General features: G+C 33.9%; 4 protein-coding genes across 6 annotated transcripts; 3 read left to right on the top strand and 1 right to left on the bottom strand.

Annotated features, from left to right (window-relative positions):
* The first annotated feature begins 1,042 nt into the window (after positions 1-1,042).
* LOC128888556 (kelch-like protein diablo) lies at positions 1,043-7,475 on the top strand. Of its 3 annotated transcripts, none has more exons than XM_054145523.1 (6): positions 1,043-1,395; positions 2,446-2,819; positions 3,271-3,586; positions 3,666-4,363; positions 4,443-4,800; positions 4,913-7,475. In XM_054145523.1, exons 2-6 carry the CDS (start codon positions 2,506-2,508, stop codon positions 5,102-5,104), a joined length of 1,878 nt encoding a protein of 625 aa, XP_054001498.1. In that variant the 5' UTR covers positions 1,043-1,395; positions 2,446-2,505; the 3' UTR covers positions 5,105-7,475. The 3 variants fall into 3 exon arrangements, with proteins under 3 accessions (XP_054001498.1, XP_054001500.1, XP_054001499.1); XM_054145525.1 differs by having other exon boundaries at positions 1,044-1,395; positions 4,458-4,800; XM_054145524.1 differs by lacking the exon at positions 1,043-1,395 and adding an exon at positions 2,288-2,339.
* Positions 7,476-8,342: 867 nt separating this feature from the next.
* LOC128888630 (protein canopy 4) lies at positions 8,343-10,034 on the top strand. Its single transcript, XM_054145686.1, has 6 exons — positions 8,343-8,506; positions 8,584-8,811; positions 9,104-9,230; positions 9,313-9,447; positions 9,523-9,687; positions 9,762-10,034. Exons 2-6 carry the CDS (start codon positions 8,706-8,708, stop codon positions 9,913-9,915), a joined length of 687 nt encoding a protein of 228 aa, XP_054001661.1. The 5' UTR covers positions 8,343-8,506; positions 8,584-8,705; the 3' UTR covers positions 9,916-10,034.
* A 147-nt stretch (positions 10,035-10,181) lies between these two features.
* LOC128888597 (uncharacterized) lies at positions 10,182-11,697 on the top strand. Its single transcript, XM_054145612.1, has 2 exons — positions 10,182-10,966; positions 11,034-11,697. The coding sequence occupies exons 1-2, from the start codon at positions 10,434-10,436 to the stop codon at positions 11,695-11,697; spliced, it is 1,197 nt and encodes a 398-aa protein (XP_054001587.1). The 5' UTR covers positions 10,182-10,433.
* Positions 11,698-11,711: 14 nt separating this feature from the next.
* LOC128888657 (28S ribosomal protein S33, mitochondrial) lies at positions 11,712-12,373 on the bottom strand. Its single transcript, XM_054145722.1, has 2 exons — positions 12,275-12,373; positions 11,712-12,184 (listed from the first exon to the last, which is right to left on the bottom strand). Exon 2 carries the CDS (start codon positions 12,143-12,145, stop codon positions 11,807-11,809), a length of 339 nt encoding a protein of 112 aa, XP_054001697.1. The 5' UTR covers positions 12,146-12,184; positions 12,275-12,373; the 3' UTR covers positions 11,712-11,806.
* Between the last annotated feature and the right edge of the window lie 149 nt (positions 12,374-12,522).

Here is a 12,522-nt window from a genome sequence, read left to right as displayed (position 1 = left end):
GGATCGAAAATTTTATGCATAATAGAAAAATATCTAAAGAACATATATTAATTTACAAAATACTCCGAGGGTAGTTGTAGTCTTAATAATAAATTAAAGAATACTAGGATAATGCGTTTTGTCTTCTGCTATTGACATAGTATGAGACATCTGGCAGGCTGTGCGAGAGGTTAAAAAACGCGCGTTCAAATACAAACAGTACTGTAGTTTGTCTAAAAATAATTGATTTATATTACTTTATGATACAATATAAATATAATAGATATAGTAACGACTAAAAATCAATGTTTAACATAATTCTAATATTCTAAATACTATGCCAGATCTACTACTACGTGAATCAAGCGAGAATAGTAACTCTATATTGACTTATAACGTAACTGTAGAGCCTCCTTAATTAATTAAAAAGAAAAGGAAAAAGAAATCAAACGGTATATATATATAAACATATAAAAAGGATTCAAATTACGCGCGTCCTATAGTGGAGCCATCTCGCGGTGAATAGATCGAACTAAAATCCCGACCTCCGATCAGCGCACCACCGGGAAAACGCCCAAGCTTGTCCTCGAATAGTTCCGAGTCTTATGACTAGATGGCGCCATTAACTAAAGGTTCGATAATTATTGGTGAATTAAATAACTATTCATAAAAATGATAAATTGGACATATTAAGAAGTGTTATACATCAAACAATTATAATAATTAAGCATTTGTTGAAAAATAAAGTGTAACTGATTGAAAGTATCGGTGGCGCCATCGGTGGGAAAATACCCAAGTTTGTAGTGAAAATAGTTCCCACTAATTCTATAAGGTAGCGCCACCAATATATATTAATCAATTATTTCTTATTTTTCATAATTAATACGATTTTTTGCTTTATAACACTAGAAATTTGTAATGAAAGTAGTTCCCACTGTTTCTGTAATCAATAAAATCAATGAAAACATTCTGTTGATAAGATACCTTCTGTTGATAAGATAATACGTGACAGTTTCGTGAGAACATTGTTTCCATCTAGTGGTTGTGAACGGAAAGCAAAGGTGGATTGACACAATTGGCACAACGCGAGCGTAGCCCTGGGGATTTGGTTGAGAAACGAACGAATCGGGAATTGGTGCATTTCGCATCAGAAAAAGATCTCAAAATGAAAGTACCATCGTGATATTTTCGAGGAAAATCGACTGCTTTGCATTTTAAACGTGGCTCAGCTGTGAAGCACAACATTATTCGGCATGTGACATCATGCTGTGATTCCAATCGTATCCGAGAAAAACGAAACTGAAAAGCATAATAGACCTTTGTTTATTGCTCGCTAATTGATAAACTACCCACACTGTGCAAAAGTTCAATCGCTTTTGTTAATCATACATCGTGAATCCTCATATTCATCGCACAGTAAGTGTCAATATTGTTTGTACCCCACTTATGGGTAGGAATTCTACAATTCTTTCAGAATACTTTCACACTATAGAATGCAAAAGTGAATGTTACTTACTGAATACATTTAACAGAAATCATGTTACTTATAGAGTATTTAGAAACATATGTCATTTTGAAGTTTATTTTATTCTCGTAACCTTTCTGTTTGTTTTTACAGAAATTATACTAATATCAACCATTTTCTGCACAAAAATTTCTTTCGCTTACATTTCTTCTCCATATAAGCTCCTTCTCTTATAGTACTACTTTTAAAATGATTGTTACAGAAAAGAATTGCCAAAATTGTATCATTTAAAATATTTTATCTTATATTTCTTAATTTTGTTATAAGCTCATTACTGTATGCAGAATAAAATTATTAATGCACAGTATCCTATATATATAATTTAGCAAAGAAAGCGGACTATCACTTTATTTCATAACTGTGTTACACCCTGGATCTGTTTGATAAAATCCTTTTAACGGATCTTACCTTAGACAAACCTATAAATTAAAAGTAGTCTGATATGAAGACTTTAGATCAGACATGAGCAACTAAATTCATGCAGCTCATGATCTGTGCCATCATCAGTGAGCATTTAATGTCACGAGGAGACTGCATACACATGTTATAATTGTAATAATATTTAGCATATAATACTACAAACCCATTGCTGTACCCATAGTCATTGCTATGTTCCATGATCTATTGGTCCATGACTTTAGATAAAATGCACTACAAGACAAATCTTAATATCAACCCAGTACAATAAAACAACCATAAAGAGAAAGCAATTTGTTAACCAGTGCTTTAATATTTAACTTGATTGATTACAATACCACATAACAGATTCCATTTACATTAATTTGAATGCAAGGTATGCGTTAGTAGCAGCGAATATGTACACAATTTTGAAGAAGTAAGCAGCAAAAAAAAATATTATGGAAGTGTTTCACATGAAAAGAACAGTATAAGGAAGATGACATAGATTCCAAGTAGATACAAAAATTTTATTTTAATTGCAGAAATTGGAGAAGATTAGGGGGCCTAGTGCGAGCACGTTCAAGAACCGAGGTGGTTGGTGAATGGTGTTGCAGATAGACTCGGTGTGGGGTTGGGCGTCACCCCCGCTGCGCCTCCAGCTAGGGGGGTCGAGGGGCGCCTCGGGGAGAGCGACCGCGGGCGCCCCATCCTCGCAGAGGATGGGTGAAATGGTCGTGGAACGCGCGCCTTCCCCAGCTTGCCTCAGCCATACATCTGAGAAGCATCCTCGTGCTACGCTCACGGAACTCAACGTCCTCCGACGGCATCGCGAACTCTGCGATGTTGTGCTCAATGTCGGCTCTAGGAAGATATTCGCACATCGTGTTATTCTCTCGGCGTGTAGCCCGTACTTCAGGTGAGCAGAAAAATAGCTACTAGAAGGCAGACATTCGAGAAGCTTAGTTTAAATCAGTATTTCTCTAATGAAGCCTTCTAAATATATTTAGAAAAGAAGGAGCATGTTATTGTAAAAAATGGCTGGTCGGCGTTCGTGGACGCGCGCGAGCATGTCGCTCTTTTGTCTAAAAACATTGTAAGAGAGTTTCGCATCGTCGACAGCCGACGACGAACAGTCAGTCGCTCGGCGGATTGAACGAGAGTCGATCGTAATAAAGTTCACTCCCAAAAACACTCCTCACGTTATATAGAGAATTTTGAATTTTTTGTTCAAAGGTGAAGTCTGAGAAACGCTGATTTAAACTACACTCCCGTCGACCGTTGTCTTTTCCCTATTAATGCTCAAGTAGCATATTAATGGTTTTATTATGTAGTAGCTTAATATAAACCAACGTCATCTATTTCTGCAGAGCAATGTTTACTGGGGAGTTGGCGGAATCTCGACAAACTGAAGTTACGATTCGGGACGTAGACGAAATGGCAATGGAATTATTAATAGACTTCTGTTACACTTCTCACATCATTGTCGAAGAAGCAAATGTTCAAACTCTCCTTCCAGCAGCGTGCCTTCTCCAGCTAGTAGAAATTCAAGATATATGTTGCGAGTTTCTCAAACGTCAACTCGACCCTTCCAATTGTTTGGGCATACGAGCGTTTGCGGATACTCATTCTTGCTGTGAACTTCTGCGAATCGCGGACAAATTCACGCAACATAATTTTCAAGAAGTACGTTTCTGGGTTCTCTCAATGTTCATTATTGAATTGTATCTTAAATAATATCATGTTTGCATGTACCGTGACGCAGGTAATGGAAAGCGAAGAATTTCTATTATTACCCGTTGGCCAATTAGTAGATATTATTTCTTCCGACGAATTAAACGTACGAACAGAAGAACAAGTGTTCAGCGCGGTTATGAATTGGGTCAAGTACAATGTCACCGAAAGAAGGCAAGATCTGGCGCAAGTTCTACAGCACGTACGACTACCTCTTCTTAGCCCAAAATTTTTAGTTGGGACCGTAGGGTCCGATCTTTTGGTTCGAGCCGATAACGCGTGTCGAGATCTGGTGGACGAAGCAAAAAACTATTTGCTACTGCCACAAGAAAGACCGTTGATGCAGGGGCCAAGAACGCGTCCTAGAAAACCAACCAGACGCGGTGAAGTATTGTTTGCCGTCGGTGGATGGTGTTCTGGCGACGCGATTGCTAGCGTGGAAAGATTCGATCCTAATACCGCCGATTGGAAAATGGTTGCTCCAATGAGTAAACGAAGATGTGGCGTCGGAGTAGCCGTACTGAACGACTTGTTATACGCGGTAGGCGGTCACGACGGACAAAGCTATTTAAATAGCATCGAACGATACGACCCACAAACGAATCAGTGGTCCTGCGACGTAGCGCCTACAACGTCCTGTAGAACTAGCGTAGGTGTCGCGGTATTGGATGGGTTTCTTTACGCAGTAGGTGGACAGGATGGCGTCCAATGCTTAAACCACGTTGAAAGGTAAATCGCTGTTTCCACGATTTTATTCCAATCTTGCGCTAATTGTTATATGTTTCACAATAAATGAATTAAAGCAAAGCACTATGTTGTGCAGGTACGATCCCAAGGAAAATAAATGGTCTAAAGTATCGCCGATGACCACTAGAAGACTTGGAGTTGCTGTCGCTGTGCTAGGCGGTTATTTATATGCCATCGGCGGGTCTGATGGACAATCGCCTTTGAACACTGTAGAAAGATACGATCCAAGGCAAAATAAATGGTCTCAAATATCCCCTATGTCTACGAGACGTAAACATCTAGGCTGTGCTGTATTTAATAATTTAATTTATGCTGTCGGAGGACGAGACGACTGTATGGAACTCTCGAGTGCGGAACGGTATAACCCTCATACCAATTCTTGGAGCCCGATAGTTGCTATGACATCAAGGAGAAGCGGAGTAAGTTGCATTATTTTTATACTTTTTTTCTATACATTAATTGACTATCCATGCGTTTAATTCCTCCAATTAGCACAGATAATAGAGTTGTATCTCCATTGTATTGTTATAGGTGGGGTTGGCGGTAGTGAATGGTTTACTTTACGCTGTAGGTGGATTCGATGGAACTGCCTATTTGAAAACTATCGAAGTGTACGATTCGGAACAAAATCAATGGAAACTGTGTGGTTGTATGAATTATAGAAGACTTGGTGGTGGTGTGGGAGTAATGCGTGCCCCACAAACCGAAAACTACATTTGGTAGCTCAGGCCCCCCTCTTCAGCCCAAATGGCTGAAACTCCATTAACTCCTCTCACACCGATAACTCCTGTTACACCTGTAACTCCTCCCGCTCCCGTATCGGTTCCTGTTGTTATAAGTAATACTCGAAAACGCTACCGCCGATCGATGAGCATTATATAATATATGCATTTTACAAGACTTTGCCTTTCTAAAGATAAAGTCAATTTTATTACAAAACAATTCTGCATTTTTTTCGTTAGCTTATCATTCACTTTAAACATCGATTGTTTTCATTTAGATGCGAGATCATTACTTCGTATTAGAAATGAATGTATATTTTACTGTTAATATGGAACGTTCGTTCTTCGGTAATATTTATACTGCCGCGATTTTAGCATTTTTTCCGTAACGTCTTATTTTGTAAGGTATTTTTCTTATGTTATTTATAGGTCGTCTTATGCATTACAAGATGCGAGTTACAGTTTTTTTTAGAGTTAAGTATTCTGTCATTGTAATTTTTTGATAAAGCAGTCGTGTATATCGTGAACATTTAAGTAATATATGTATGTATGGAAAGAAAACAAATAGAAAGGCAAAATCTCCTCAAAACGCAATATTCATTTTGATGGGATGCTTGCACCTTCCATTTTTCAGTGATTCGAAGAAATAAAATTTGATTGTTTATACTGACATTAGAACTTCGCTATGGAGGGCTGCTTGCACACCCACTGATACAGTAATAAAAATTTAACTAATTAAAATGCTTCTGTTTCGATAGTATGCTTTTTACGTGTATCGTATCTATCAATAAGACTGAACTGAAACCAAAAATTACGTAAAAAATAAATGAAACGATGTTTCTGACTCAAGCACAATTTTTGTTTCAAAGCAATGGACGAAACATATAAGTTATAGCATGAGTTCATCGCATACTGAATGTTGTAACGCTTAAAATTATGTTTCCTCATTTTTGTTTTGCACCTTTACAAAACGTTCATAATCATTCATAAATTCGCGTTCTGTTTGCAGCGACAGAGTAGTTGTCTTATTGTACAAAATGGTGATAGGGATCATTATCCAACAATTTCATAATGTAACGTTTGTGATAATATAATGATAAGAGACGGTAAATTCGGCTAGGAGGGTAAGCAATATTTTACTAACAAATATTGTTTTGTAATTATTTAAATAGAAAAGTTATAAGAAAACTGTAAAGATTTCTGTGGATTAATTGCGAATTTATAGTTTACGAATCACTATAGCTCTGTTACATGTATGAGATTGTTGAAGAAACCAGAACACGTGTCTAGTGTAAGGACATACTGACGATAGTAACTGTCTCTAATAGCTTGTTACAAAATATCACTATTAGAAATTGTATGTTTTCGACGTCGTATCATGATTCTCGCTAACAAAACAATCTGTCTTAATTAGCAGTAAATTGTGAAGAAGTTTCTGTTTCTTCATAAATACAGCAAATTTTTCAAATCTATATAGCACAAGTGAAATAATTATCCTTGAATTCGAGTAAACCAATTAGAGATTTAAAATGGTACAAATTATTGTAATTACTACACAAAGTTCAAATAAGTGTTCAATTTCAAAGTTGATTTACAAGTAGTTAAAACTGTAGTTTCAATATGAAATGTTAATCTTTTGAACAAATTTTGAAACTCTACATAGCTCTTTAATTTTTATTCAAACTTCAATAAGATTCGTATGGAAAATATTTTCGAACAAAAAGAAATATACGATATATAATATAATATTAATTTCGAATTAAAACTCATTGAGAAAAAATAGACTTCATTAAACCCGTATTCTCTGCAAAAAGAAAAATGTAAGCCTGTTTACAAGTTTCGTTTTTAGAGCAGACAATCAAAATAAACAAATTATTATATACACAAGATACAACTGCAGATCAGATAAAATTTTGGTGCACGAATAAGTCGAAAATCCACAATACATTTTTCGGGAAAAGGTTTCTCAGATAAGACCAGTTTGAAATTTTGTTAAACACACATGTATTTAATTTAATTTAACTAACATATATCTCTGTAACGCACTATTTTTTCAGTATATTTATATTAGGCTAGGCGCAAATTGACGACTTTACATCGCACAACAGTTTAGTTGAGCTGAAAAAGGACATTGGCCTATGTGGAAGCATGAATACTTGTCCGACTCATGAATGCTCCTCGACTCAACAAAACAGTTAGAGCTGGGAGACCTTATCAATAGTCAGTAAACCATTTACGTGTTTTTTTAATTTTTATAACAAAATATGAAGAATAATTGAAATACGATGTAGTCCACATAAAATTAGGAGGAGTTTAAGTCACCATTTTTCTGTTTTGAACTTTGTTTAAAAAATAAAAGACGTTGAATTTTGCGATGTTTGCTCATTTAAGCGATAACGGGATGTACAAATAAACTTTTGTCACCGAAACTATTACATCAACCGTACCGAGGTCCTCTTATATTTTATAATTATGATTAATTATAATTTTAAAACTAATTCAGTTATTGACAGTGGTGTTATATGGTGATAATTCTTTTGCGTTAACGATTCGGTTATTTATATATTAATTACTATAAACAAATACGACTGTTTTTACTTCTGCTTCCGCGCAACGCTTTTAAAGGACAAATTTCCACAGCTGAAGATATTGTTATTGTACAAAAAAAAAACGTTGCTACTGCCAGAAAACTGTCGATATGTTAATATTTTTAGAACACAATACAAATTTATTTATAATATTCATATTCTTTCTTGAATTTATGTTCTGTTGCCCGCTCTGTATAGCAGCCAATCACTGAACTATACTAATATTAGTTTTAATACTAGTGGCGGCATCAGTAGCAAAACGCTCAAGTTTGTCGTGAAAATAGTTCTCGCTGTTACCACTAGATAACGCCACCGATACATTTTTAATTAATTTTGCTTTATTTTTCGTAATTAATACGATTATTTACTTTATAACACTACAATATATTAATTAATATGACAAATTCATCATTTTTATGAATAGTTATTTCATACAGCAATACCTTTCACCATCTTGTTAATGGCGCCATCTAGCGGGTACAGCGGGAACTAGTTTAACTATAAACTTGGGCGTTTTGCCACGGGTGGCGCCACTAATACTAACACCCGCTCACTGAGCGGATCAATGAGCAGCGGCTTTCTGTGGATGCCCCCAATAATGCAGCTACATGCAAACAAATTCCTTTGTACAAATTTCTATTATTTACATGTATTAAATAAAGTTAATTTACTTCCTTCCTTCTAATATTCATTGCGGTAAATGAAAGATATAAATTGATGAAACTTTTTACTGTGATTTTATCACGATTTTTATAGAATTCATGGAACAAATTTTATATTCGATAAACTCCAAATATTTGTATACAAGAACATCGGTATATAGACTAATTAATATTGCAAATGTTTTCATATATATTAGGTGAATAATTTTTAAATGTTTGCAATGATACAGATAAGAAAAAGCGTAGATACGATTAGATGTGGGATAGTAGATACGTAAACGTGTATCAATGCTTTCATTCATTCCTTAACCATATAGTTCCTCAAAGAAATTATTAAAATTGTGATCTAACAATGTGCGTTTTTATACGAATTTTTTTAACGCATTTACTTCTTGCTTATTTTGTCATCGGTGGTCCAGAAGAAGAACAAGGCGTTAAATATGCAAATAAATGCGAAGGTAATTTTATATACACGATATATAAGTGAAGGGTTTTCCAAAAGGAACTTTTACAATTTTGTTTTTTAATAATGAAATATTGCTGTCGACATAGTCGTGGTGAATATTTAAACGTGATCTTTCACTTTTAATTGTAACCACGTGTACTTCCGTTTAAAATAAGAAATCGAACATATTCCATACGATTTGCGTTTTGTTGAAAAACAAAATCCTAAAGGCCCTTTTGAAAAATGTCATACTTACATAACTTTGTATAATGCACAGTGGTTTATACTATTATTTTGTTTTATAGTATGCAAAGTTGTGGCCACAGAATTGGAGGCTAGATTAGATGAAACTGGAAAGACACATGATGTACTGGAAATTGGATATTCTGTTGATGATGTTGCTCCCAAGAAGAAGAAAGAATACAAGAAATCGTAAATTATAAATTTAAAAAATTGCAGTACACAATATATTTTGTAGAATATAACAATTTATGTAGTAATTTTTAATTTTCAGAGAATTACGTTTAGTAGAAAGTATGGAAAATCTTTGTGAACGAATATTGGAATATAATATTCATAAGGAGAGATCAGATAGTTCAAGGTTTGCAAAAGGAATGAGTCAAACATTCAAAACGCTTCATGGACTTGTGTAAGATGATATTTTTGTAATAAATATTTGGTCATTGTTGTAATGAAAATAATTAGTTCCATTCTGTATTTATAGGGACAGAGGTGTTAAAGTTGAGTTAGGAATTCCATATGAATTGTGGGATAAACCATCTGTTGAAATTACAACTTTGAAAACACAATGTGAAAATTTACTTGAGAATCATGAATCTGACATTGAAGAGTGGTACCATAAACATCAAGGAAAAATACCTTTAATTAGGTACTGTTTAACTTGCACTCTATGAGAAGCTTAAATTAATTTTATTTAATTTAACTATAACTTTTTCCTGTTAGGTATCTGTGTTCAGATAGGGCATTAAAAGAAGGAGATGATTCTTGCCTTAAAGATAAAGATGATGATGTTAACGATACAACTGAAAAAAAGAAGAGGAAGAAAGACAAAAAAGGAAACACGAAAAAGGAGAAAAATGCAAAAGAAGAATTATGAATCATTGAAAACAGATTTTTATAACTGTAAAGACATCCTCATGACATATCTTCATCATGAATTTATCTACATCTTTGTATCTAGTCTGTAAATAATAAACGTTCCACCAATTAATGACATTTGAATTGATTTTTAATAAATGATTTACATCTGTTTAAAATTGCTTCATATTTGATTGTAATAACCATATCTTGAAAGTAGTCACACATCAATAGAACGACTGAAATGTTATTGTTTTACTGTAGCAAATATGTCAGTATGTATCCTATTCTTACTGGTAATATCTTTAAATGAATCTAAAAGTATGTTGCTCAGAGGTAAAAGAGCACAGGATGGTCAATTTCCATGGTTGTTACAATTTCAAACAATAGCACCATGCGGTGGAGTACTCCTATCCTCGGACTGGGTTTTAACCGCGGCGCAATGTGTACAAGACAAAAGAAACGTACGCTATTCTCTATCTTTAACATTAAGAAAATCATATTAAAATTCATGTCTTGATTTTAATATAGTCTATTATGTTGTTTGCCACTGGGTTAAACGGATCCAAATCTAAACAGACGGTATCCGTAAAAGCTACTTATATACATCCTCGCTATGAAGCTTACTCCGTTCTTCCCGATCGAAGTCACAACATAGCACTTTTAAAACTTATCAAACCATTCGATATGTGTAATACTGAAGTAATTTTACCAAATGTTACACCTGTCAGTTACGATAACAATTACATATCATGCTTAATATTTGGTTGGCAAAGTTATGTTCCACCATCTTTAAAAGTTTTTGCTAAACCAATTCAATACAACGAAGTGTTTCTCAATTCCTGGAAATTATGCACGTACATGATAAAGACAAATGTAAATTACACGAATGTATTTTGTACAATGGTCGAGTTTGAGGATGAAATGAAAGCCTGTGCTGGTAATCCTGGTTCTCCAGTTATTTGTGAAAACCAATATCACGAAATAGCTGTACTTGGAATTGCATCCTGGACAAATTTTTCTTTAGAATGTGGAAATCTTCCGACATATCTTGATCTTGGTGAATTTAGGTATTAAGAATTTTATATTAATAAGTTTTTTTTGTATTCATAATTCAATTTAAATATTTAATTGAAGGATGTGGATACATAGCTTAATAAATGATAATGAGGAAACAAAAGATGGGGAAGCTACTAAAAAATCAAATGAAGAAGATAATAAATCTAGAAAAAACATCAATATGTCTGAAAGCTCACAGAATGGCACAGATCTTCTACAAATAAACTACTGGTCAGAGGATACAAGAATGTTGTTACAAAATATATCTGCAGTAGCAATGGTACATCAAGAAACATCTAGAGAAAGCACAAACAAGTTCAATTTTTTGAATAGATTGTATCCACCTGTTTTAAACAATTTTAATGAGACAACTGGATCCAATCCTCATGGATATCGAGACATTCCTTATTCAAATATGTTAAAGCAATCAAGTAATGATATTTATAGGTACGAAGAGGTTGGTAAAACTAACAGTTTAGATAATCAGAATTATATTATAGATAGTTTGATCAATAACAAACAACTCGACTATCGAAATAAATCATTATTATGCAATAATAAAAATTTTGATGGAACTACAGCCGAACCCAACAAAGATATAACAGAACTAAATGGTTTTGAACTTTTGTTACCCTTTAATTTCGAAGATATAACAGCTCCTTATTCTAGTGTTATCACTATATACTCTATAAATTTATGCCTTTTGTTATGTATTTTGGTACTGTTTTGGTGCTATTATTGACATGTAACACTTCATCTTTGAATATACAAGTATATTATATATAACTTATATTACATCAAATACATGATAAAATGTAATGAGTTTACTTCAAACACATTATATACATTTATTACTTTCTAAACATTGGTGGAACCCATTTCTTTTTGCCACGTAGTTCTCTTTCGCGTTCATAATCTTCTTTAAAATCTTTGTGTTCATCTCTAAATAGACCGTAATTCCTAAGGTGATTCATGAGTAAATCAATTTCAATATGTCGTGGATAGTATCGGACAATGTCAGGATTTTTCTGTACCGGTAGGTCACTAAATAGCTTTACAACCTTCATGGACTTTTGGTTAGTCGGCCTTGTTACTTCGCCAAAAATTCGATTACTTAAACGATTCATACGTTTGGCATAATTACTGCTTACTTTTGCGAGTTCTACATATTTTCCCAGTTTGGAATACATATTTAAAAGTGTTTATTATTTTTTTTTTTGGAGACTATCCTAAATAAAAGAGAAGATTAAGCTTCGTCACCACTCGAACGTAAAGGATTAATAATTGTCTTGTAATAAATAAACATAATCAATCTTTACCGTATGCTTGTAGTAATATGGAATTAATCGTTGATACAAATATTAATAGTTAATTATTCTAGAATACAACAAATTCTTCTAGACGATTGAAATTGTTTTGATTCGTTTTAGGTTAAGTAAGCCTCAAAAGCTTAGTTGAACATAGTGTTGCAATTGTACTAATTATTTCTAAACCTCTGTGCAACGCTCTCTATGGCAAAACACTCAAGTTTGTAATGAAATAGTTTCTATTTTTGACGCTAGATAAA

Source organism: Hylaeus anthracinus, unplaced genomic scaffold (genome assembly GCF_026225885.1).
Source record: "Hylaeus anthracinus isolate JK02 unplaced genomic scaffold, UHH_iyHylAnth1.0_haploid 11994, whole genome shotgun sequence".
NCBI classification, from domain to species: Eukaryota; Metazoa; Arthropoda; class Insecta; order Hymenoptera; family Colletidae; genus Hylaeus; species Hylaeus anthracinus.
This window is presented reverse-complemented; position numbering and strand designations above follow the sequence as displayed.

Bases quoted from the DNA above. Each gene is read 5' to 3' on its own strand.
- LOC128888556 (XM_054145523.1), top strand. From the start codon at position 2,506: ATGGTGTTGCAGATAGACTCGGTGTGGGGTTGGGCGTCACCCCCGCTG. The intron at 3,587-3,665 runs GTACGTTTCTGG...ACCGTGACGCAG, and splicing joins CGCAACATAATTTTCAAGAA to GTAATGGAAAGCGAAGAATT. The intron at 4,801-4,912 runs GTAAGTTGCATT...GTATTGTTATAG, and splicing joins TGACATCAAGGAGAAGCGGA to GTGGGGTTGGCGGTAGTGAA.
- LOC128888630 (XM_054145686.1), top strand. From the start codon at position 8,706: ATGTGCGTTTTTATACGAATTTTTTTAACGCATTTACTTCTTGCTTAT. The intron at 8,812-9,103 runs GTAATTTTATAT...TTTGTTTTATAG, and splicing joins ATATGCAAATAAATGCGAAG to TATGCAAAGTTGTGGCCACA. The intron at 9,688-9,761 runs GTACTGTTTAAC...TTTTCCTGTTAG, and splicing joins GGAAAAATACCTTTAATTAG to GTATCTGTGTTCAGATAGGG.
- LOC128888597 (XM_054145612.1), top strand. From the start codon at position 10,434: ATGTTGTTTGCCACTGGGTTAAACGGATCCAAATCTAAACAGACGGTA. The intron at 10,967-11,033 runs GTATTAAGAATT...ATTTAATTGAAG, and splicing joins CTTGATCTTGGTGAATTTAG to GATGTGGATACATAGCTTAA.
- LOC128888657 (XM_054145722.1), bottom strand. From the start codon at position 12,145: ATGTATTCCAAACTGGGAAAATATGTAGAACTCGCAAAAGTAAGCAGT.